A 26,224-nucleotide genomic window follows, 5' to 3' on the forward strand; every position below is an offset into this window, starting at 1 on the left:
TTGTTTGGGTTTGGGATTGATACCAAGTTTGAAAAAAGATGTTTCTTTAAGATTACATAAATTCACTTAAAAATGTCTCCTCAAATTTAAAAGCCCTGTTTTCTTCAGCTCCTTCTGTCAGGTCTCCATGTCAGTCGATCTAAACCACATCATTCTTGCCCTGAAGTGCTCTTCTCTCAGGTTGTCTTCATTGACCTTCCGTGGATTCTCCTCCAGGGCTGGGAGGGGGCCTGGTGCCTGGGAGCAGGTGTCCCGGCCATCACGCGGTTGGCCGGGCCAACCGAGGCCTCAGTCACCCCTGCGTCTTTTTGGCGCTTCACAGGGGCTCCAAGACACCTCAGGGCTGCTGGGGAAACGGACAGTCCAGAGCAGGAGCCCTTCAGAGGCACGTAGAATGTCAGCCTCAGAGCCCAGTGGCTCCATGAGGGCGCCGAGGGCCGTGACCCCAGCTCCAGCTGTTGATGGTAACAGCCTTGTAATGAAGTTTTACACTTGAAACCAAGTCATGTTTAAATGTATATGAACTTCACACGCTTCTCATTTCGTAGGTAGTTAACTGACTTTCATGATGATGTTGTTTGTGTAAGGTGTTTTTTTTCCCCCTCTTAGGAGCGTGGGCTGTACTGTGGTAGAAATGCTAACTGAAAAGCCTCCTTGGGCCGAGTTTGAAGCGATGGCTGCCATCTTTAAAATCGCCACTCAGCCAACGAACCCAAAGCTGCCACCTCATGTCTCCGACTATACTCGAGACTTCCTCAAACGGATTTTTGTAGAGGCCAAACTGAGGCCGCCCGCCGACGACCTGCTGAGGCACACGTTTGTGCACTGCCACTAGCGCTGGGGCCTCTGTGCCTGCCCGGCTCCCTGCTGTCCACGCACCCTCTCTCTGACTGCACTTTCCCTTGTTTATAACAGAGAGATGCGGAGGGAAAAAGACAAGAGGGAAAAGTGTTTCTCTTGATTCTTGGTTAAATTTGATTACTAATAATAATAGTAACCTAAATTTTTTATATTTAATCTTTTTTTTTCCTTACAAGAACTTGAAGCTTTTTTTTTTTTTTAATTTTTATAATGTACTGATGTGGTTCAGAGACATACAGCACTTTAGTACATAGTCACTCTTTTTAGTACAAAAAAATCATTGGAATACCTAAAGATTGTAGAGTCTTTCCCTGTGTCACTGACAGATTGGCAGTGATGGGGAGACATGGAAAACAAGAAGAAAAAAATGATGTATAATTTGTAGTTTTTAGTGATAGTATTTAAAATAGATTCTCGTTTGTGGGGTTGAGCCCTAAACTTGAGTTTAGGATAGGTACTCAACTGAAAGAATATAGGTTTCTTCTTGTATCTGTATTCTTTAGATCCTAACCTCTGTCTACCAAGCTTTTTGCTCAGTAGGAATCTTGATAGAAAATATGAATCTCTAGAGGTATGTTTATTTGTTAATCCTAACCAGTATAATAAGCAAATACACTATAATAGATCCATATTACTGGAATCTGTCAACCTTGAGGGATAGCTTTCTGCTTAAAAAAAAAAAAGATACTGTTTTATTTTAAAGCAGATATGTGAAGTCAATAAGCAAATTCAAATTAAAAGATAGAAGACTGCTCTAATTAAATGTCTGAGAGTAGAAGAGGCCACATTTGCCAGTCAGCAGAAATGAAAAGAACCGAGTGTGGTTGAGTGCATGTTAAACTGCGTTCTTTACCTGAGGGGGAAGCCCCAAAATCAAGGGGAAGGAGAAGTGAAATCATGCATACTGTATCTTTCCAATTCCAGCTCCTGATTCCCCACAGGTAAACATCTTTAGGAACTAAGAGTTTAACCTGCAGTATCCATGTCTTAAAAGCTAATGTCGTGAGAGAAAACCCTTGTTCTTTGGATCACAGAGGACTAAAGTACCTCAGAAAACAGTTACCATGTAAAACAGTGGTTTTCATGGCTGGGGTGGGGATAATTTTACCTGGCATTTGGCAATGCCTGGAGACATTTTTGGTTGTCATAAAAAAGAGGATGCTAGAGGCATCTAGTGGTTAGAGGTCAGGGATGCTGCTAAACAAACTAAAACACACAAGAACAGCACCTCCCTTTCCCCATCAAAGAATTATCCTCCTCAAATATTAAAAGTGCTGAAGTTGAGAATCCCTGAGATAAATACTAGCCCTGGTTATAAACCAAAAATGGCTATGTACAAAGCAGGTTCCTTGCAAAAAGTAAATTTCAGAGAGTGATATAGTGCATAATGAGGGTTTTACAAGAGCAGAGATCACTACTTCAAGTCAAGGGTGAATGATCTGTACAAACAGCAAGGAGCAATCCTTTTCTTACCAGCTGCATATTGCACCCAAATCAGTAACTTTCATTTTGGAAATAAAATTAACTTAAACATGGAGCCTGTTGAACTCAGCCATCTGTATGTATGTATTCTTTCCTCGGAAGTCAGTTCATTCATAATTGTGGGAAAAGAAAGGCATATTAAAACAAAGTATTAATTACTTTAAACGAAGGTTAAAAACTGCCAGATATTTCTAGCATAAGAGCCAAGGACATTAAGCCGAAAGAGACTACTGGGAAACTCCCACTATCTCTGATGGACCTGTGCTACTGAAAAACATGAATGATATCAGTGATTTGGCCACTTGCAATGTTTTCAGCATATTAAAGCAGGGGCTGAGTACTTTAAGGGTCTAGAAAATAGTATTCTTCCTGGAGGCCCTCAGTGTGATGCCTTTCATGGGATTCATAAGGGACTTGGGTATTTTATTTTCTGCTGAAAGGTATGCTTGTTTAGGAACTGTTTTAAAATACTTTGTTTCTGAAGTTAAGTAGATGTTGGTTTACTGTATCAAGGTCCTATCTGGCATTCCCTGTAGGAATATTTGAAATTCCACTAGCTAGTCTGAGAAGAAGTCAAAGCACAAATACAGCTGTTAAAGCTTCTCCTATTCCCGTATAATGAAAGGAAGCAGCTTGCAAGGAAGAATATGAATTAGTAGCCTACCTCCCACCCCCCAGAAAATCAACTGCCAAATCTTGTGCTATAAACATAGTCCCCAAGGATGTGGATCTATTATAATTTCTTCATCTTTTATGAGTGAAGGCATCTCTTCTACTTGAGCAAGACCGTGGTATCTGGACCAGTGGGCTTTTCCTTCCCTTGTGCTGTGTGCTTGTGATTTTCTTTTGGCTCAATTTTGGTCTGTCAGGGTAATCAGCAGTGCAGAATATGAGACAAGTGCTCTTTAAAGAGAAACCTTGGGAGACTGTGAAACCCAAAGCAAAATGTTTGCTTTTTTCAGTCTCTCTCTCTTTCCAAAATGCTATAGAAAATAAAATCACCTGAAAAGAAACTACTATGTTAACACTGCTGCATAAGACCTTTGTTTTATAAGAAAAATATTATTAGCTATGGAAAAGTATTGTTCTTTATGTAAAGACTTAAGAATAGATAATAGTTTACAGAGTTATATAAAAGTGTGATGTGAATTTATTTCATATAAGTTGTTAAAGGTACCAAAAACCACAAAAAAGTTAATATATATAAAAACTACTAGAACAAAAAAGCTTAAAGTGGGGTGAGGTATGGAAGATCAAAATTAAATTTTAAAAATAAAAATTTGAAAGGAAACACATCTATCAGGGGCTGTAACACTCCATTTTTTTTTTCTTTCTAATAATGATATGGATCAAAAAATGAAATTTGAACTTTTTAGGATGACTATAAATGTGTTTTGTTTTTTAAATGCACAGCCTGATTCTTCTATACTGTAATGTTTCTTTGCTGAGGCTGGAAAATGACCAGACTGCTAACTTTGTGCCTTTAAAATGCGTTCTGCTTTGATAGTGGCAGACTTTTTGGTGCTGGAGAAGATTCACTAGCAGTCTTTTATGTGCTTTTCAGGATATATCTTTCTACTTAGGCCTTGAGAGATTCAAGATGGCATGACTTAGGCTTGGACCAAATACAAGATCTTTTACATTGCACACAAATTATATTGAATAAAAGGGTTGAAAAATATCATAATGACTAATAGAAATTTTGATGATAATTCTTTAAAATGTATTTTAAAATATACAGACTTTGAAAGTTTCAATATGATGATCTTTAATTTTCCTCATTTACAAAACATGTTTCTAACCTGAGAAACAGTTGAAGACTACTGCCTTAGAAAGTTTTCAAAGGCATGACAACCATACATAATTTATATGGATTGAAATGTTAATGCACAGGCTGAACTAGAAAAGAAAAATTAAAACTTATTTCATAGTAAATTGAATTGGCTTTGAAGGAGTCTTTATCTTATTTCCAATAGAAGCTACATTTAAAAGGTGAAATTATTTCTTAAGAGTAGCTTTCTCTGCTACTTCAGTTCTTGTATATGTCAGGTCTGGTGTGTAATATTTCTGAGATGGAAGTACAATAAAGTACATGAAATTACTGAGAAAATACAATTTGAACAGTTTATAGGGGCAACCAAGCTTGGGAGCAAAAGCAAATACATTTGCCAGATGCAAACTCCTTGGCCCACAGCGGAGTTCTTTGTCACTGATTTCATTTGGAACCAATAGTTCAATATAAAATCACCTAGTGTCAGCCAAGTATAGGGATCTATCTATTTTTTTTTAACATGGTGAGTCTTTTTCATTTACTTATTCAATATTGTGACTTACTGTGTCAGGTATTAAATTAACTTGTCCTTAAGGAGGTCACAGTCTAGGAGGAAAAAATGGGCAAACAGTTGGGTTTTTTTGACATATCTTAACTCTGAAAAGTTCATCAATGATGTTTTAAACTGTTATTACTTATAAGGTGAGGGGAAAGCGATTTTGGGTGGCCATCGGCCGTGATAAACTGAACAGCAGACAGCAGAAGCGCCCCAGCTGGAGAGATCTGCCACAGGTCAGGCCCCCTCTCGCTCAGGACTCTGAAAACCCAGCCTCTGTTCAGACGGTTCCAGTGATGGGGGCGTTTATTCCATTACATGGTATTTTTTTTTTCCCCTGCTTTTTTCTTTTAAAGAAAATATTTTCTTTTGGTCTGAATTATTAAAATACCCAAAACATTTGATAGAAATTGAATTCTGCCAACAGTGTTGTTTATACTAAGATCAGGAAAATCTTGAGATCTTACTGTTTTATATGAAGTTTGGCCTTTGTTACACATGTAATGTTCATATTTATTTGAATCTTAAGATTGGTTAAAATGTTAATGAAAAGCAGTTTAATTGTTAATTTTTCGTAGTGCCTTTTTCTCTGTATGCCTTAATTTTGTTTTATATCAATAATAATTCACATTACCCACCGCAATGAAAGTTTCTCCAAAATCAGTAGGCTTCAGGAGTTCCTTTGGCCTTAGACTGTGTACTGGCCATTAAACTTTTCTTAATGCCTGCTTCCTCCTACCCTTTTCTACCTCTTTTTTTAAAAATATGTTAGAAACATTAACATTGTTTTGTGATAGACACATTGCAGTTTTACTAGACACAAATTTCTACAATAAGGATAGAAAGAGATATTTTAATTCTAAAGAGACATAGTAAATTATTTTCCAAGTTGATTAGTTGATTTTTCAATCACATTGGCACTGTTCAAATTCTTTGCATATCATGTTTCAGTTAACAATTTTCAAAGAAGAACTGGAATGGTGGTTTTTGTCCTAAAGAGATCATTTAAATGGTTTACAAATGTTAAGGCAATGAGACTTAGGGCAATGAGCAAGAAATCCAGGGATAGCAAATTCTAATCCTTACTTTTAAGCTAGCATTTTGACTAAAACTCTAGCTTTTCTGTGAAGAGTGTGTGTGTGTGTGTGTGTGTGTGTGTGTGTATGTGTGTAGAGTTGGGGCAGGGGTGGGAAGGAAGGAAAGGTGTGAATGTCCAATTAGATTAGTCTCTGTTCTTGGAAGAACAATTTAAATATGTATAACCTACTGATGTTGGAATGCCAGCACATTTTCCAAAAGTAGCTAGTACAAACAGTTGTTGAATAAAGGTATTTATTGTAAATTGCCAAGCTCTTGGTTGCTAAAAGTAGATTAAAATTGAATTTGTATGTGTGTATAATAGCTTATATATAATTCCTAAATAGAAAGTAATTGGTTTTGTGTAGTTCTTCATGAGCTCTTTGGAATAGAAATTCTGCCAGACATTATCAAAACAAGCATCCTTAGCTTACCAAGTGTTCAAAAGGAAATTGTTTTATACCTCTTTTTGGTTGGCTAGGGAAGGCGTGCTGTGAAGCTACTGTTCCTACTTGATAGTCACCTTTAGCTTTGCTTTGACTTCTGCCGCGACCTGGACAGGATGCCATAATAGGTGTGGGAGTTATCATGCCTGCTGACTGTGTTCACCTTCAGAGCTGTAGCGGGTAGTGCGCTCTTAGGGCAGTTTAGAGAACCTTCTCTCGATGGTAGTGAGAGTGGACATGGTTTAGTTTCAGAAAGTTGAGGGAGGAGTCATAGCTATAGTAAAGAATAAATTTTATCTTTGCTTGTATTACAGTCTCATGTACTTCTTCATATTTTTCAAAATTGTGCATTTTAATTGACAGTAATGCTATTTTTGTTAATAACAGAAAAGGCGTTAAATCAGTGATTACTATTATTCCCTATGCCTAATGACTTCTTGTTTGTATTTACAATCTGTATTGTCAGAATCACTTTAAACCAAAGCTTTTATATTCTCTGCACACATAGCCAAAATGATTAGCACCGTTACTTCTGCCCAATTGTAAGCTAATAGTATAAAAATGATAAAACAGGTACTAGTAGAATTTGTATCTCAGTCTATCCTTCAAGTTAAAGGACAGGTGCTTGGTGTTTGCATTTAGACATGCAGAATTACTTCAACTATGATGGAACTATATAGACATTACAAACTTGAGCTTGTACACGTGCCAATCTTATTAATGTCACTTGACCACAGATGCATATACACACACATTGACACACGATGCCTCAGGTTGGTGGCGTACTTTCTTCTTAATGTCTTGACATTTATGAACTTGTGTTTGACTTGAGGGGCATTCCAGGAAAGTTTTGCAGAAAAGTAGGTTATGGACTTTTTGTGCCATAGACATTTTGGAAGACAAGGACAAGTCTGCTCTCCAGCATACATGCAGAATTTGTCCCCAAGTAGGATTTCTGAGTCCCTTAATGCCAGTTGAGGACAGTAAAGTTTGTGACGATACTGAAAAGCACTTTTGTCTTCACTTATTTGTGTAATTAACTGTTGGTGATTTAGCATTAGCATTGCTTGGAGGGGAGAGATAAGTAACAAAATTACGTCTAACTCTGTTAGACACTTAGGCTTCAAAATAGATTTGTCATGTTCTCATTTTTCCAAAGACTTTTTTCCACCTGGAATAAGAGGAAGTAAACATTTGTGCTGGAAAGGTTTACGGGCAAAAGAAAGTAGGCCAAACCCTTGCAATATAACCCGTTCAAGTGAAAGTGCAGTGTCTAAGGATAAGAATACTTCTTTAAAAACAAACACTTGTTTTTAATACAGTCTTAGTAAGTAAAAGGTTTACATTTTTTCTATTGTTGTTGGTTTTAAAATTTGCTACCCTGCATTCTGAAATATTATAAAAGAGTTAATACCAAAAATACTTTTAATGTCTGACATCTCTTACATTTCACATGGTTCTTTTTATTCAGATATCATTGTAAATAAAAGTAAACTTGGATAAATATGAGAATAAACTTTTAATTGTTGCAAATTCTGATTATCAATTTGTAAATTTACCCTTTGATCTAATGTACATTTTTAAATGTAGCCATTAAATTCTCTATATTTAATCTGTTAGTTTCTCTCTGTAAATGTTTTTAATCTCAGTTAAATGCTGGGCAGTTTATGTACAGAGGTGTTCTTTTCCTATCAAGGTTGACTTTTTTGCACATTTTTGGAAATGTTTAATTTGTACACTGATTTACTACTCTGACCAATAATTGTTGATGGATGTGTGAGCATCGTGAATGCGTGCATTGAACTACTGTCTGTGTCTCTATGTTTAAACTTCTTTCAAGATGTAGCCATCAGTAACTGCATTGCTATTACTGATTTAGATGGACTTTCATGCTTTTACAAAGTATACTTATCTATGGTTCTATCTTTGTTGAGAACTCAGGAGTTCAACATCACTTTCTGATTTTATATGTATTCTAAAATCCATGACTAAGTTGAAAGTATGCTTGTAACTCTGTGTATTGGGGGATGTGTGTGTGGAGATGTCTTTTTCTGTCTGTAGGTACGTGTATATATCCCAGTAATTTCTTATTTTCATTTCTACATTTTTATGAACTTGTTTTATAAGGGTACTGTTTAGTTAGAATAATTAAATATATATAAAGCTTTCTGAGAGATTATTTACTATATGAATATATTTTCAGCTGGCTGATCAAAACTATTTTCTTAATTTTGTTTTTACCATTCAAAATGTATTTGTATTTCCACAGTTGATTGCAGATTTACTTAGATATCTATCAATTAAAATACTCTTGCAGAGAAGATTGAATTCTCATTGAGAATTCTATGAAATGCAAATTAAGGGGAAAAAATAGGTTTTAAGCAGTAGCAAAAACACTGTCCACTAAAACAGCCTTTGAATTCTCAGAGCTATGAAAAAATGTGAGAAACTAAATTATCTTGAAGAGATGTCAAGGCTTTTATATCTCCAGTTGCTGTTCGCCTGTCCTACTGTTTTTGAATATTTCCTTTATTCTACCCCAAAGATTTCAACTTTCAGTTTTCTTCTTACTGGGCAAGGTCAGACCTCACTCATAAAACAATATATTGAAAAATTGTGATTCTCTGTGATTAACTATAAGTTGGTTTAGAAATGTCCAAACATACATTATTGTGTCTTTACACCGTATTTTGTATTTTAAGTAACTGGCAGAAAACAAATTGGGAATTAAATTTCCAATCTGACAATGTTGTTGTACTTAAGGAGAACCTTGTTTTTAATATGCGGTATCATGTGAAATTACTTATGTTAGGAATAGAGTCCACTGTTGAAGTTGAATGTCACTAAGCTTATGTTATAAGGAGCCGATACGATTAGAAAAACCTACCAGAAGCCAGATACAGTGTGGTATGTGCCACATTTCATGCACATTTGACTTTGTGTTCATTCAAAATTGTGCTTGTAAAAATGTATAAAATTTCTGAGTTTTACAGTTTTTATGTACTTGTTTTTTCTTGCTGGTAAATAGCTTTTTTTTTTAAATCTAATGTGAAAGAAACCATGTTTATATTTTGTTAGTGATCAATGACTTTGTTTATATGGAAATTTGTATATGGTTGGCACACATCTTTGTTTAGATTTATCGTGCATGAAGGCCTGCAATAATTAGCACAATGAAAATTGCTTTTTCTTACATGTTCATTTTTTGAAAGATTGTGGTGCAAAGGCTTACTCTAAGTAACCTTATGGACTATGGAATGAATATAAATGAATGGCACTTTGAGTGTTAATAAAGCTGATATTTATTTCCACTGTGATTGCTTTGTCCACAGCTCTTCTTGGACACACTGTTGTCTCTCCTCTGCCTGCTTTGATCACTCTCTAGGAAACAGCCTAGAAACACTGCAACTAAATCTTCCCAAGATACAAGTCTGTAATGTTCTCCTCAACGTGCTCTGGCATATTTCTCTAGATACTTTGATTACCCAAATCAGAAATGAACGGTGACTAAAAACAAAAAGACTACTCTCAGAGGGTAAAGAATGGACACTCCCACAGTACTGGAGAGAATTTAAATTAACACCGTCATGTACAGGGCAGCCTAGCAACACCAAGTCAAAAGCCTTAGAGTCTTGTATATACTCTGACCCAACAGTTTTGTGTGTAGGAATATGATTGCAGATGTGCTGAAATATATCTATAAAAGCCCCAAATTGAGTTCTACCTGTTCAATACTGGGGGCTATTGTAACAAAGTACTGCAAACTGGCTGCCTTGTTTTAGCTGTAGAGGCTATAAGGCCAAAGTTAAGGTGGGCTTCTCAGGTTGCTCAGTGGTAAAGAATCTACCTTCAGTGCAGAAGACATGAGTTTGATTCCTGGGTCCAGAAGATCCCCTGAAGGAGGAAATGGCAACCCACTCCGTTATTCTTGCCAGGAAAATCCCATGGACAGAGGAGCCTGGGGCCATGGGGGAGTCTACAGTCTGTGGGGACATGACTGAGCATAAGCACACACAGCAACACGCACAAGGCATCATCAGGGCCGTGCTCCCCCTTAAACCTGTAGGGGAGTCCTTCCTTGCCTGTTTCGAGCCTCTGGTAGCCCCAGGCATTCTTGGCATGTGGCTATAACTCCTGTCTCTGCCTCCTGTCTTCATGTGGTGGTCTCCCTCTTGTTTCTTTTTTTTAAATAAGGACACCAGTCATGCAGTATCAGGGCCCACTGTAATGACCTCGTTTTAACTTGATTACCTCTAAAGACGGTATTTCCAAATAAGGTCACATTCTGAGGTACGGGAGGTTAGGATTTCAAAATATCTTTTTGTGGGAAACACAAACATACTGCAGTCTGCCCTATGGCTCCTGAAAATTCATATTTTTCCCGGGTACCAAATACTTTGACCTCATCCCAACTTTCACACCATCCCAACTTCCCCCAAAGTCTTATTCTAACATCAACTCTAAGTCCATACATGTTACTAAACTTCCGTTCAGTCAGTTCAGTCGCTCAGTCATGTCTGACTCTGCGGCCCCCACAGACTGCAAAACACCAGGCTTCCCTGTCCATCAGCAGCTCCCAGAGCTTGCTCAGATTCATGTCCGTCCGGTTGGTGATGCCATCCAACTCATCCTCAGGAAAATTAACCGGGTTTGGCAGTTACAGCGTAAATGCTGTATATTCAAGATCATTTTTTGTTTTTCTTTGGCTGCTCCACATGGCTTGAGGGATCTTGGTTCCCCAACCAGGGATCAAACCCAGACTCTCCACAGTGGAAGTGCAGAGTCGTAACCACTGGACCACCAGGGAACTCCCAAGCCATTATTTCTGTTTACCAAAATTTGTCTTAAGTTCAAGATGCGGTTAAAGATTAATATCTGACAATACTCTATAGAGCTATTTACAATAGGGTAAGTTAGAACTGGTCATGGAACAATAGACTGTTTCCAAATAGGAAAAGGAGTATGTCAAGGCTGTATATTGTCACCCTGCTTATTTAACTTATATGCAGAGTACATCATGAGAAACGCTGGGCTGGATGAAGCACAAGCTGGAATCAAGGTTGCCAGAAGAAATATCAATAACCTCAGATATGCAGATGACTCCACCCTTATGGCAGAAAGTGAAGAGGAACTAAAAAGCGTCTTGCTGAAAGTGAAAGAGGAGAGTGAAAAAGTTGGCTTAAAGCTCAACATTCAGAAAATGAAGATCATGGCATCTGGTCCCATCACTTCATGGGAAATAAATGGGGAAACAGTGGAAACAGGGTCAAACTTGATTTTTGGGGGGCTCCAAAATCACTGCAGACAGTGACTGCAGCCATGAAATTAAAAGACGCTTACTCCTTGGAAGGAAAGTTATGACCAACCTAGATAGCATATTGAAAAGCAGAGATAAATTACTTTGCTAACAAAGGTCCGTCTAGTCAAGGCTATGGTTTTTCCAATGGTCACATATGGATGTGAGAGTTGGACTGTGAAGAAAGCTGAGTGCCGAAGAATCGATGCTTTTGAACTGTGGTGTTGGAGAAGACTTGAGAGTCCCTTGGACTGCAAGGAGATCCAACCAGTCCATTCTGAAGGAGATCAGCCCTGGGATTTCTTTGGAAGGAATGATGCTAAAGCTGAAACTCCAATACTTTGGCCACCTGATGGGAAGACTTGACTCATTGGAAAAGACCCTGATTCTGGGAGGGATTGGGGGCAGGAGGAGAAGGGGACAACAGAGGATGAGATGGCTGGATGGCATCACCGACTTGATGGACATGAGTTTGAGTGAACTCCGGGAGTTGGTGATGGACAGTGAGGCCTGGCGTGCTGTGATTCATGGTGTCGCAAAGAGTCAGACACGACTGAGCAACTGAACTGAACTGAACCTGGAACTAACTATTCCAATGCCCCCAAATTAGGGTTTGACTAAATAAATTATGACTGTTGTTTTTCAGTTGCCAAGTCATGTCCAACTCTTTTTGACCTGATGAACTGCAGCAGGCTGGGCTTTCTTGTCCTTCACTATCTCCCAGAGTTTGCTCAAACTCAGGTCCATCCAGTCGGTGATGCCTTCCAACCATCTCATCCTCTTTCATTCCCTTCTGGTCCTGCCTTCAATCTTTCCCAGCATCAGGGTCTTTTCCAATGAGTCAGCTCTTCTCATCAGGTGGCCTAACTATTGAAACTTCAGTAAATAGTCATTAAACATTCATTTTTGAATGTTTTTCTAGTAGTCATGTATGGTTGTGAGAGTTGGACCATAAAGAAGGCTGAGCACTGAAGAATTGATGCTTTTGAACTGTGGTGTTGGAGAAGACTCCTGAGAGTCCCTTGGACTGTAGGTAGATCAAACTGCTGCTGCTGCTGCTAAGTCACTTTAGTCGTGTCCAACTCTGTGTGACCCCATAGACCGCAGCCCACCAGGCTCCTCTGTCCCTGGGATTCTCCAGGTAAGAATACTGGAGTGGGTTGCCATTTCCTTCTCCAGTGCATAAAAGTGAAAAGTGAAAGTGAAGTTGCTCAGTCGTGTCCAACTGACTCTTCACGACCCCATGGACTGTAGCCTACCAGGCTCCTCTGTCCATGGGATTTTCCAGCAAGAGTACTGGAGTTGGTTGCCATTTCCTTCTCCAAGATCAAACTAGTCAATCCTAAAGGAGATCAGTCCTGGGTGTTCATCGGAAGGACTGATGTTGAAGCTGAAACTCCCAACTTTGGCCACCTCATGCGAAGAGCTGACTCATTGGAAAAGACCCTGATGCTGGGAAAGATTGAGGGCAGGAGGAGAAGGGGAGGACAGAGGATGAGATGGTTGGATGGCATCACCGACTCAATGGACATGAGTTTGAGTAAACTCTGGGAGTTGGTGATGGACAGGGAGGCCTGGTATGCTGCGCTCCATGGGGTCACAAAGAGTCAAACATGACTGAGTGACTGAACTGAAAGCTTATGTTAAGATTTTTTTTTTAAAGATAAAAAAAATTCTATGTCCAAGCAACATCTTGATGTTAAAAAAACATCTACTCACAGGAAAAAAGCCTGGGGGAAAAAAGCCAAAATATAGATGGCTAGGGTTGTGTTAGGTATGATTTAAATAGCCTTCACTATACTTTTCCCTTTTTTCACATGGAAATGATTAATCAGAGGGAAAATGTAAACCTGCCAAAGAAAGTTTTAGTGGTGTTTCATCCATTTCTTAAAAAGTGAAATTCATTTAGAGCAGGGAACAACAAAGCTTCAGTTTACTGAAGGTCATTTATCTGAGAACTGATCTTCTACATTGCAGATTTTGTGGCTGAGTCTGTCTTCAATTTGCTCAGCTGATCAGCAGCATCTAACAGCAGATCACTTCCTTGACCCTGAAATGAGATGAATAAAAGGATTTCCAGGATTCCTGATTTTCCTATCTCACTGGCTGTTCTTCATTCATCTGGTTTTGAAGAATTCACCATTTTCCAGCCTCTTCACTGTAAACTGTTCCCAGACGTTTTCTTTACCTACATTTGTTCCCTGGGTAACTTTAATCAGTCCTATAGCTTCAATATCATAGATATGTGATGGCAGTTCTCAAACATATTTTAGGTCCCTGAACTTCAGACTTCCACCCAACTGTCAGCTTGACATTTCGTTTATTTATGTAATAGGCTGCTTGTATGAATTGCATCGTCCCCTGATTTTGTACACTGAAGATTTAACTCCCAACGTGACTGTATTTGAAGACAGAGCCTGTGAGGAGGTGATAAAAGTTAAATGAGGTCATATGGTTAAGGCCCTAATCTGAGAAAACTGGTGCCCTTATGTGAAGACAAGACACCAGAGTTTTCCCTTCCCTCAGTCCCTGTGTGAGGACATAGCAAGAAGGTGGCCCTCTTCAAGCCAGGAAGAGAGCAGGATCCTAACCTTGGACTTCCAGCCTCCAGAATTGTGACAAAATAAGTTTCACTGTTGGAGTCATATAGTCTGTGGTGTTTCGTTATGGCACTCAAGCAGGCTAGTATAGCCACTCACATTCAACATGTCCAGAACCACTCTTCAAATCTGTACCTTTTGAGGTGGGAGGAAGCAGTTTGGGAGCCTTTGGGAAAGGACAGTGCTGAGACGTCTGGGGGCTGATCCCACAGATTGGTTCCTTTGGGTTTTTCCAAGGTCTGGGAAAAGGTGCAGCCCAGCAGGGACCCATAGTTTCTGGAAGGATGGTATGGTCGCGTCCAATGGCGTAGTACAGGATGAAGTAGTACACTACGCGACTTGGCAGTAGCATACCTCCACAGAGCTTTCTCAGTAGAGACCATGGTCCCCCACTGGTAGGGGTGCCCAGCGCTGGACAGCAGCAGGCTGGTACCAGGCTGGGTGCTGCTCAGTCACCCTTATTTTAAAAAAAAAAAAAAAATCTGTACCTTCCCTGAGGTACATCATTTTTACAGTTGCTCAGGTCAACAACCTTGCAATTTTCCTTTACTCCTCTCACTCACCTTCCAGAGCTAGTCAGCAAATCCTGTGCTGTCTTTAACATATATTCAGAATGGAACCACTGTGCATCAACTTTACCCTTATCACCTGGATAAAGCCAGTGACTTCTCAACTGGAGCACTGCAGTAGCTGCCCTTGACTTTGTAAAATCCATCTTCAACAATGCAGCTAGTGCAGAGTGACCCTTTAAATCAGACTGTCATTTCTCTGCTCAAAAATTCCCCAGTAGCTCCCTATAATAAAATCCAAAGTTTTTGCAGTGACCTACAAGGCTCTATATTAGGTGTTCTCCAAGTTGAACATCACATCTGGAGGGCAAGATTGTTGCCATGGCCTGCAGAATTTTATGATTCATCTGTTTTGTGCCTTTATAACTGATTTTAACTAGTTCCTATATGATGTCGATGAGCCAGGGGATCCCATTTTGAGAATCAGTTCTCTTCACGCACTATACTGTCTCCTGTGCCCCACCCCTCCCAGCCATGGTGCTCCTCTTAAATGCCAAACCTGAGTGGGCCCCTAGGTCCACACTGTACCTTTCTGGTATTTACATAGGACATTGTCCACTTGCATGATCACTCACTCAATTAGCACCGCTTCAGAGAGAGATTCTAGCACCATCCATTCAGAATAGCACAAACTCATTCTCTTTTATTTCTCCTTACACGCTCAACACATTTGTTTACTGCCCACATTTTTCTGTTACAGAAGGCCAAGACCTTTTCTCAGCTCACTGTCCTGAGTTCCATGTCCAAAACATGTTTCACTGACTAGGAGAAAAAGTGTCGAGAAAGCGCCTGCACCGGGAAACAGCCAGCGCATTGCACAGCTGCCAGGCTCAGCTACACTCACAGCGACCGAACGCTCGGCGGCAGGACTTCCTGGGCGGTGCCCGGAAGAGCTTCCGGTGTGAACCGGAAGTTCCTCCGAGAGCTGCCGCCGCGGTAGGCTAGGGGCGGTGGTAGGCGGCAGCGGGCGCAGTCATGGGCAAGAGAGACCGCGCCGACCGCGGTGAGATGTGGCGGGGGCGTGTTTCGGGGTTGCTTGCACCCGCCGGCCCCCTCATCCTGTGTGGTTGCTGCTTAGGCCTTCTCAGAGGCGGTCGACCCCAGAGTCGCTCGCGGCCGGCGCATGCTGTCAGGACTGGCCGCTGGACTGGGGTCGACCCCGACCTCCGGAGAGCCCTGCAACCGGGCTAGGTGGGCAGCGTGAGGGAGAGGACTCCCGAGGTGCACAGTAGCTCCGGGCTAGGGGTGGTTGGCGCTGGGGAAGTCTGGTTCCCCCGACCTGCGACTATTCAGTGCGGGGGGAGCTCAAGGCTCCTGCAGGGCTCACGTTGTGTGTCCTTGTTAATATCTGCAGAGAAGAAGAAGTCCAAGAAGCGGCACTACGAGGATGAGGAAGACGAGGAAGACGACGCCCCTGGGAACGACACCCAGGAAGCTGTTCCCTCCGCGGCCGGAAAGCAGGTGGATGAGTCCGGCACCAAAGTGGATGAGTATGGAGCTAAGGACTACAGGCTGCAGATGCCGCTGAAGGACGACCACACCTCCAGACCCCTCTGGGTGGTAAGCACGCCCACAGCCAGCGGCCAAGAGTTGGTGGGTCCCAAACAGAAATGCAGGATCGTGCGCTTCGGAGCCCACTGAGAGCGAGCTTTCACAGTCACGGACTGAAACAGCGGAGATAGAATGAGCGTGTTCGCTCTCATGTGCTGGCAGGTCTTGGGCTTCCTTCCTCACTAACCCCTGCTTTTACTCTCATTCTCTCTCCAGTTCTGCCGCGTGATTGGAAATTACTTTCATCTATGGAGTAGCGGCATGTATTGTGTAACGTTTTAATTCCTCTTGGAAAAATTAATGAGACATTTGCTAGGCAGCTTTTTTGCTCAACTTGAAGTAATTAATGTTCTCCATTCATTGGTCATCTAGCCAGACAGATAGCCAGTAAGGTCGTTGGCTTTTCCTGTGAAGACTAGTGGGAAGCAGCTACTGACTCTGGAAACTTTGTCTTCTATTCTCTCTACTCCTTGTATCTGATTAAAGTAGTAGCAGGCCCTACAGTTGACTGAAGATGTGCTTACAGAAGTATCCCTGGTGTTGGTTTTCTGGGCAGCTTATCCTTTCTAGATAATGATGTGGGAAAGAGTCTAATCATCTCATTAATTTCCTTGACTGTTGTGTCCATTTGGTGTTTCTCAGGCTCCTGATGGCCACATCTTTTTAGAAGCCTTCTCTCCAGTTTACAAATATGCTCAAGACTTCCTGGTGGCTATTGCAGAACCGGTGTGCCGACCAACCCACGTGCATGAGTACAAACTGACTGCCTACTCCCTGTATGCAGCTGTCAGCGTCGGGCTGCAAACCAGTGACATCACCGAGTATCTCAGGAAGCTCAGCAAGACAGGAGTCCCAGACGGAATCATTCAGTTTATTAAGGCAAGTGGGGGCTAAGGCTGGCTCTTTTGCCCTCCTTCTTAATGGATAGGGACAAGTGCTGTACATCATTAGCCTGTGGCAGTCAAGAAAATGCCATTCAGATTCAGTGTGGGGAGCAGAATAACCAATCACCCTGGCTGCTGCTCTTCTGGATCCAGTATTGTGTTTTGTTGAGGCTACACTTCCCATGAGCTGCTCTTAGCCAGTGGGTACTAACACAGTGGATATTCAGGCCCATTCTGGCCCGGGTTATTTGGGAATACAGCCCAAAGTGCGGCTGTTACAGACTGAATTGTGCCTCCTCCAGAATTCATGTCTTGAGGACCTACCTAAACTGTAATATGATTGCATCTGGAGTAAGGAGATAATTAAAGTTAAATGTGGTTAAAAGGGTAGGGCCAATAGGATTAGTGTCCTTATAGGAAAGGATACCAGAAGGCTTGTATGCTCTTTCTCCGCATTTGTACAAGGACGAGGTAATGTGAGCACAGACTGAGAAGGTAGCCCTCTGCAAACCAGGAAGAGAACCTTCACTGGAAAAGAAATTCCTGGCCTCGTGATCCTGGACTTCTAGAAATAAGTTTCTGTTTGTTAAACAACTCGGTCCAGGGTGTAATGTATGGTAACATGAACAGACTAGTACAGATGATAAACTTCACTTAAGTCTGAGAGACAGGAGACCACTAGTCAACAACTTCCATCAGGCAGAGTCAAAAAGGACTTCATACGTGGAAGAGGAAAGAGTTCTCTGTGACGAGCACTTGAACATGCTTGGGTTCTTAGATGGTGAATACCATTCAGAAGAGATGGACGGTAGCTTTCATTGTCTTCTGCTGATCAGTAGGCAGTTGGATGCAGACTCCAGGTCTGCAGTGGCAGAAGATGAGTGCCACAGGCATCCAGTCCAGCACAGAAATGAAGCCAGTCTCAGAGAAGCTGGTGGGAGCCCTGAAGAGAGTTATTTTCTTGTGATGTGCAAGGGTACCTTGGGAGAAGGACTTGCATCTTATAAAATGAGCCTGCTTCAGTTCCCTGGCTCTTCTCAGTCTTGGCTGGGAGCTGCCTGCGGGAATGTGGGTGTTGGTTAGTGCAGGGGTGGATTTAGAGGCCAGTAGTGGAGGCAGGCAGCAGCCCGAGATCTGAGTTGCAAATTTTGTGGCCACCACATTTTCTCTGCTCATTCCATCCTAAAGATTGTTGGGGACTTGGGAGGATTTTCTACCATTAAGAATCTTACATCTAGTTGAAGAAATGGGAATGTTGGCAAGGAGGCTGGAGGCTTTGTGTTTAATTTTTGCAGCACACACTTACTGAACACATATTCTGCCGGCTTTGTGTTGGGGGTAGCACTGGTACAGTGGGATGAGTCTCTGGATTAGGATGGGGCTTCTCGAAGTGAAGAATAAAGAGAAAGGGAAAATAACAGAAAGATTTAAAGCAGCATTTTATAGGTTAAGGTATGTGCATCAGAATTAGCCAGACAAGAGGGAGGTTTTGCTCTTAAAAAGTAGAGGCTACACAAAGAGTCAGACATGACTGAAATGGACTCAGCATGCACGCAAAGGCACCAAAAGGTGTGCAGTGAACAGTTTATCTCCACTCACCACTCTGTAGTGGTTTTGTATTTTATTCTTATCTTTTCTTGACTAGATCAGCTACTGATTTAATAATCTATTTTCACTTCCCCACCCCACCCCTGCATCATGGGCATGTGGGATCTTAGTTCCCTGACCAGGACTTTAACCCTGGGCCCTCTGCACTGAGAGCCTCTGGTTCTAACCACTGGACCACCAGGGAATTCCTGCTATTTTCAATGAAAAAAAAAATTATTTCTATTGGATTTATTTTACTTGAAGTAGTTTTACTGTCTGTTTGTTTTTTTTTTCCTCAAAATCATTTTTACACTTTTATCTTTAATTTTTGTCCTTCTGTTTCTTTTGGGTTTTTGTGGGTAGTGGTGTTTTTTTAACCTGTAGCTTGAGTTAAATACTTAGTTCATTAATTTCTAGTCATCCTTATTGGTAGAAATATTTAAACATATGTATACCTATGGCTGATTCATCTTGTTGTATGGCAGAAACCAACACAATATTGTAAAGTAGTTATTTTTAATTGAAAATAAGGTAAAAATAAAGCTTAAAAAAAAAAGTAGAAGCTAGTAGAAAAAGCTGTATTTAGACAGATCTACCCCTTCAGGATGGCACATTGGATTTTCCTAAAGTAAAATGAACCCTCCACTTGGCTGATAGGTAGTAAAATGCGTCCAGTAATGTTCTGAGTGTGCTGCGTGTGGCTGATTTTGCCTGTCTGGTGTTCTCACTCCTTGCAGTTGTGTACCGTCAGCTATGGGAAAGTCAAGCTGGTCCTGAAGCACAACAGGTAAGGGGTTCCGTGAAAGGCCCACCGAGGCGTTTTCACCCTCTGCGTATCAGCGGCGGGAAGCTAACGTTTGTGGAATGTGCTCTGCACTAACAACTACTCCCCAGAGTAAGGGGCAGGGGCTAAGGGGAATGAGTGAAGCTGTGTGGCCAAAACTGCTCATTCCCTGACCACTGTGTTCTCCTAGCAGTGTAGCTGGGGTTCAGATCCCTGCTAGTTTGTCTTCAAAGTGGGGCTTTGCCAACAACCCTTCTGTGTTATATCATGACCAGTAGCTCCTCACTCAGCTTTGGCAAAGGGATGGGGAAGGGTGGATGTGAAGAGAAGCCGGAGGCCACTCTCTCCAGACCATCTTAAGAATGCTAAATGGACTCTTCTGCAAATTCTGTCCTGGTCAGTAGGCTTCTGTTTCCTCCCCTTTTATAGATACTTCGTTGAAAGTTCTCATCCTGATGTCATCCAGCATCTTCTCCAGGACCCTGTGATCCGGGAGTGCCGCCTGAGGAACTCTGAGGGGGAGGCCACCGAGCTCATCACCGAGACTTTCACAAGCAAATCTGCTGTATGTGGGCTCCTAGGTCACCCTCAGGGGTTGGACACATCCAGGATTTTAGCCCTCAGTTGCTTTTAGTCCAGCATTTGCAGCCTAGTAGTCCTGCAGCTTTCTTGCAGCTTTGACTGTTGCTTGGTAGCAGTAGGGTTAAATGTTTTGTGCAAGTCCAGATCCTGCCTTTCTCTTTCAGATTGCTAAGAGTATTGAAGGTAGCGGTGGGCCCTCTACTTCCCGAGTGACAGATCCACAGGGTAAATCTGACATCCCCACAGACCTGTTTGATTTTTATGAGCAAATGGACAAGGATGAGGAGGAAGAAGAAGAGACACAGACAGTGTCTTTTGAAGTCAAGCAGGTTAGTGAACATAACCCCTCCTGGTTGCTTCGCTGGTCTGGCCCCGCCTGGACTGCCCATAGTTTGTGTGAGAAGAAGGAACCCCTGTCTATCTCCAATGTACTGTGGCATCATTCTTCCTGATGAAGTTATATCTGAGTGTCCCATTCTTCCTGCTGGTGGGTCAGTGAGAAATGGTGTCTGCAGGGCATTTTGGTAGCTGATTGGATTTAATTTTGTTCATTACCTTAGTTTGGGGTCCTTTTCTATGCTTTAACCCAATTGTTATCAGGCAAGATCTGAAATTGCAAGAAGTCTAGGTAAACTTGTTTTTTTATTGTTAGGTGTCTTAGGATATGTGTTGCTTCTGAGCACGCTTTGGAGTTAACAAGATTATGAAACCTTCATGCTCACTTTCCAGGAAATGATTGAAGAACTCCAGAAACGTTGCATCCACCTGGAGTATCCTCTGTTGGCAGAATACGACTTTCGGAATGATTCTGTCAACCCTGATATCAACATTGACCTGAAGCCCACAGCTGTCCTCAGACCTTATCAGGAGAAGAGTTTGCGGAAGATGTTTGGGAACGGGCGCGCACGCTCCGGGGTCATTGTCCTTCCTTGTGGTGAGTGACTGAGTGAAGGAGACGGGTGGGCTGCTCTCTCTGCATCTGTCCTGAGTCGTGTCTGGTCTAGCCTAGGTTCTAGCCCAGAAGTCATAGTAGACTCAGCTGGAGCCCTGCCCCAGACTGTAGAAGGTGAACTCTCTCAGGAAGGGGCCTGCACCTTCATTTTTTTTTTAAGCCCCATGGGTTACTTTGAAGCACATCCCTGGTTAAGGAAGAATTGCTTTTTAAAGGAACAGCTTGAGTTTTAATCCTAATCTTCTCATGGTGGATGGTGGTGAGCTCAGAAACCCCTGGAGTTTCCCCTTCCTGTGTCTTTGCCAGTAGCGGTGTTCACACTACCACGTTCCTGAGTGCTCAGCCCAGTTGATTGTGTGGTCTTAGTAGCCACCTTTTGCTCAGCCCCCCGAAGGTGGTCTGCGTGTTGGGTGCGCTGTACCCTAGCAGCACTGCTGTCCCAGGGTCGTGGGCAAGTTGCACCTTAGATTTAGTTTTCCCATCTTTAAAACGGCAATAGTAGAGGTGTCTCTTATTCATAGTTTGTTTTGACAAATGTTGCTTTTTAAGATTTAAACAAGGTGCATATATGGCGCTCTAACGGGGTCTGGCACTTGTCTCTCAGTTTTCACATCTGTGTGTGAAGTGGGCATGCCTCCTTTTCTGTAAAGAAGGAAACAGGTTTGGAGCAGAAAAAATGCCTCAACAGTGTCAGCTGTGAGGATCGTTATGAATAATTTGGGCCAGATTGGTGTGCCGGCGAGCCTTTTTGTCTGTCCCTGTCCCTCATTTCAGCCCGGCTTGGGGGGTTGCCCTTGGTGTCTTGTAGGTGCTGGGAAGTCCCTGGTTGGCGTGACAGCCGCGTGTACCGTCAGGAAGCGCTGTCTGGTGCTGGGCAACTCAGCCGTGTCTGTGGAGCAGTGGAAAGCCCAGTTCAAGATGTGGTCCACCATCGACGACAGCCAGATCTGCCGCTTTACCTCCGATGCCAAGGACAAGCCCATAGGCTGCTCCATTGCCATCAGCACCTACTCGATGCTGGGCCACACCACCAAAAGGTCCTGGGAGGCTGAGCGGGTGATGGAGTGGCTCAAAACTCAGGAATGGGGCCTCATGATCCTGGATGAAGTACACACCATACCAGGTAAGCAGGCTGAGAGCTGGGATGCTGCTCATCGTATGGACAGAGTAATTTCCAGTTCTTGGGTTAGAGAGGGGCTGCTGTGTAATACATCCGTCTTGCTAGAGAGACTTTCTTGCTGAAGCTTTCAGTGAAGTAATGAGCATGTGTGGAGTGGGGGTTAGTGGTGGGTGGGCGTCCACACGGACAGTCTCCTTACACTGGCCCAAAGTAGTCATTTAGAAAGGGATACTTTTTCCCTTCTCTGTTTTTGCACCTCAACTTATCCACTTGTCCTTAACCCCTCCCTGTGCTTTTTTTTACAGTCCCACAAAAACTATACTAGGAGCACAAAATAGTTCTTGTAATGTTTGTTTTGTTTGAAGACTGAAGTATTGATCCTTATTATGTTATAGAAGTCGTACTTGTCCAAGTATTGCAGGCAGCCATATCACAATATGGCTTTTGATAGCCATATTGATATAATTTATGAGCCATAAATCCACCCATTTTAAGTATATGATTCAAGATTTTTAGTAATCTTGAATTTAGTAAGGCGTTCATACAGCCATCACCATGATCCAGTTTTAGAACATCTTTCTCATACTCACTATCACTGCTTTTCATCTTAGCCCCAGGAAATCACTGAATTGTTTTCTGTTTCTGGATACATGCCTTTTCTGGAAATATATTAACAGAATCATATATATTTTCTTATGTCTCACTTCCTTCACTTCACATAATGATGTATCCACATTGTGACATGTGCTGATGATGTGTTCCCTTTATTACTGAGTAGCAGACCAGGCAAACCTTTCTTGATAAAACAAATTAACAGTTCTGATCAGTTGAGAAGTGGAATTTAGAGCTGCTGCTGCTGCTAAGTCGCTGCAGTCGTGTCCAACTCTGTGCGACGCCCCCCTGGACTGCAGCCTACCAGGCTCCTCCATCCATGGGATTTTCCAGGCGAGAGTCCTGGAGTGGGTAGCCATTGCCTTCTCCAGGAAATTAGAGATGACTCTGAATTAAACGAAATCAGAGGCATTTTCACATAGTGTTTTCAAAATATTGTGAATATGGCCTTTCCATCTTTTTGTTTTCTCTGTAACGAGAACTCCTCCAACCCCTCTGGATGTCTGAAGATGCCTGGAGATGTTCACAGCAAGCCAAGTAGAGATGAGATGTTCACAGCAAGCCAAGTAGGGATGAGGGTCTCTCGGTCAGAAGGACACAGTCCTGAGATGGGGAAGTAGTGCCTGCATGGTCTGACCGCAGTGTAGTTCTGTGGCTGCGGAGGGCATCGAGGGGGAGAGCAGTCAAAACTGAGTTCAGAGAGGCGTTGGGGCCAATCCTGCAGGGCCTGAAGGTAGACCTTCAGCTTGTACTCTGGGTGAGATGCCTTTTGAGACATTTGAGCCAAGGGTGACAAGATCTGACTTAACATTCTAAAAATTTCACCTCGGCTGCTGTGCTGGGAAGACACTGCAGGAAGCAAGGGTGGAGAGCATCTAGATATGTTAGTTGGTGGAATCCCAGCACAAGGCTTGGAACCAGTAAGAATGAAGGTAAGCTGATTCTGGTTATGCTTTGAAGATGAACTGCACAGGTTAGGTGTGGTTCTGAAAGAGAAATCAAGGGTGACTATCAGATTTTGGCTTGAGCCATCAGAAGAGAGGAGTGGATATTAGGTGGAGAAGGCTCTAGTAGGAGCAGGTTTGGAGAGAGAAGATTGGGCGTAGGCTTTCAGTTCAGTTCAGTTGCTCAGTCGTGTCCGACTCTTTGTGACCCCATGAATCACAGCATGCCAGGCCTCCCTGTCCATCACCAACTCCTGGAGTTCACTCAGACTCACATCCATCAAGTTGGTGATGCCATCCAGCCATCTCATCCTCTGTCATCCCCTTCTCCTCCTGCCCCCAGTCCCTCCCAGCATCAGAGTCTTTTCCAATGAGTCAGCTCTTCGCATGAGGTGGCCAAAGTATTGGAGTCTCAGTTTTAGCCTCAGTCCTTGCAAAGAACACCCAGGACTGATCTCCTTTAGAATGGACTGGTTGGATCTCCTTGCAGTCCAAGGGACTCTCAAGAGTCTTCTCCAACACCACAGTTCAAAAGCATCAATTCTTCAGCGCTCAGCTTTCTTCGCAGTCCAACTCTCACATCCATACATGACCACTGGAAAAACCATAGCCTTGACTAGATGGACCTTTGTTGGAAAAGTAATGTCTCTGCTTTTGAATATGCTATCTAGGTTGGTCATAACTTTCCTTCCAAGGAATAGGTTTTAGACATGTTAATTTTATTGCCTTTAGACAGTCATGCAATGGCAGAAAATGTTAGAAAACAGGCAAAAGACATGAATAGACTTCATCCAAGAGACACAGCTATTCAGTTCAGTCGCTTAGTCATGTCCGACTCTTTGCGACTCCATGAACTGCAGCACGCCAGGCCTCCCTGTCCATCACCAAGCCCCAGAGTCGTCCTGGAGTCCACCCAAACTCATGTGCATCAAGTCGGTGATGCCATCCAGCCATCTCATCCTCTGTCGTCCCCTTCTCCTTCTGCCCTCAATCTTTCCCAACATCAGAGTCTTTTCCAATGAGTCAACTCTTCGCATGAGTATTCCAAAGTATTGGAGTTTCAGCTTTAGCATCATTCCTTCCAAAGAACACCCAGGGCTGATCTCCTTCAGAATGGGCTGGTTAGATCTCCTTGCAGTCCAAGGGACTCTCAAGAGTCTTCTCCAACACCACAGTTGAAAAGCATCAGTTCTTTGGCACTCGGCTTTCTTCATAGTCCAACTCTCACATCCATACATGACTACTGGAAAAACCATAGCCTTGATTAGATGGACCTTTGTTGACAAAGTAATGTCTCTGCTTTTTAATATGCTGTCTGCTGCTGCTGCTGCTAAGTCGCTTTAGTCGTGTCCGACTCAGTGCAACCCCAGAGATGGCAGCCCACCAGGCTCCCCTGTCCCTGGGATTCTCCAGGCAAGAACACTGGAGTGGGTTGCCATTTCCTTCTCCAAGGCAGGAAAGTGAAAACTGAAAGTGAAGTTGCTCAGTCGTGTCTGACTCTTAGCCACCCCATGGACTGCAGCCTACCAGGCTCCTCCGCCCATGGGATTCTCTAGGCAGGAGTACCGGAGTGGGGTGCCATTGCCTTCTCCAAATAGGTTGGTCATAAATTTCCTTCCAAGGAATAAGCCTCTTTTAATTTCATGGATGTAATCACCATCTGCAGTGATTTTGGAGCCCAGAAAGATAAAGTCAGCCACTGTTTCCACTGTTTCTCCATCTGTTTGCCGTGAAGTGATGGGACCGGATGTCGTGATCTTAGTTTTCTGAATGTTGAGCTTTAAGCCAGCTTTTTCCGTCTCCTCTTTCACTTTCATCAAGAGGCTCTTCAGTTCCTCACTTTTTCCGTAAGAGTGCTGTCATCACCATATGAGCCAGCAGTCCCACCATGGGCATCTGCTGTGGAGAAATGAAAACTTAGGTTCACACAAAACCTTGTCATGTTTATAACAGCCCTGGTTGTAATCTCCAAAACCTATAGGGACCATGGACATGCGTGTCAGCGAGGGGCTGAATGGACAAGCTGGCATGTCATTCGATAGGATACTCCTCAACCGTGGAAAGGAAGCCCAGAGGCATCTTGCTGAGTGAAGTCAGCCAGTCCCAAGAGGCTGCAGAGTGCGTGATGCCTTCAGTAGGACATTCTTGAAAATATGAACCTGTAGTGACAGAGAACAGATCAGTGGTTGCTGGGGCAGGATGGGGGTGTGACAAGGCAGAGCATAGGGGAGCTTTTGGGGTCGTGGAGCGGCTTGTGACCTGGTCGTGCTGGTGGCAGTCTGCCGCTGTGTTAACATTTATAAAGCAGGGTAAGCTCACTCACCCACCCTCAGGAAAAGTTCAGTGTGCAGTGTACTAAGTCATTGAGTCATGTCTGACTCTTGTGACCCCATTGTAGCCCACCAGGCTCCTCTATCCACGGAATTCTCCAAGCAAGAATATTGGAGTGGGTTGCCATTTCCTCCTCCGGGGGATCTTCCTGACCCCAGGTTAGAATCTGGGAATCGTAGATCTGCTGCATTGGCAGGCAGGCTCTTTACCACTGGTGCC

General features: G+C 42.8%; 2 protein-coding genes across 7 annotated transcripts in view; both read left to right on the forward strand.

Annotated features, from left to right (window-relative positions):
- The window catches only part of MAP3K2 (mitogen-activated protein kinase kinase kinase 2), a 92,823-nt gene extending 83,313 nt beyond the window's left edge, over window positions 1-9,510 (forward strand). For all 6 annotated transcript variants that reach the window (XM_006047421.4, XM_044932355.2, XM_044932357.2 and 3 more), the window contains one exon: window positions 610-9,510. In XM_006047421.4, the coding sequence (XP_006047483.1) occupies window positions 610-835 (226 nt within the window). In that variant the 3' untranslated portion in view covers window positions 836-9,510. The remainder of the gene's footprint in view (window positions 1-609) is intronic.
- A 5,998-nt stretch (window positions 9,511-15,508) lies between these two features.
- The window catches only part of ERCC3 (ERCC excision repair 3, TFIIH core complex helicase subunit), a 30,064-nt gene continuing 19,348 nt past the window's right edge, over window positions 15,509-26,224 (forward strand). Inside the window, exons 1-8 of the mRNA XM_006047424.4 lie at window positions 15,509-15,661; window positions 16,013-16,218; window positions 16,852-17,088; window positions 19,418-19,467; window positions 19,894-20,029; window positions 20,211-20,375; window positions 20,776-20,980; window positions 21,807-22,121. Coding sequence (XP_006047486.2) covers window positions 15,634-15,661; window positions 16,013-16,218; window positions 16,852-17,088; window positions 19,418-19,467; window positions 19,894-20,029; window positions 20,211-20,375; window positions 20,776-20,980; window positions 21,807-22,121 — 1,342 coding nt within the window. The 5' untranslated portion in view covers window positions 15,509-15,633. The remainder of the gene's footprint in view (window positions 15,662-16,012; window positions 16,219-16,851; window positions 17,089-19,417; window positions 19,468-19,893; window positions 20,030-20,210; window positions 20,376-20,775; window positions 20,981-21,806; window positions 22,122-26,224) is intronic.

Source organism: Bubalus bubalis, chromosome 2, assembly GCF_019923935.1.
Source record: "Bubalus bubalis isolate 160015118507 breed Murrah chromosome 2, NDDB_SH_1, whole genome shotgun sequence".
Lineage (NCBI taxonomy): Eukaryota > Metazoa > Chordata > Mammalia > Artiodactyla > Bovidae > Bubalus > Bubalus bubalis.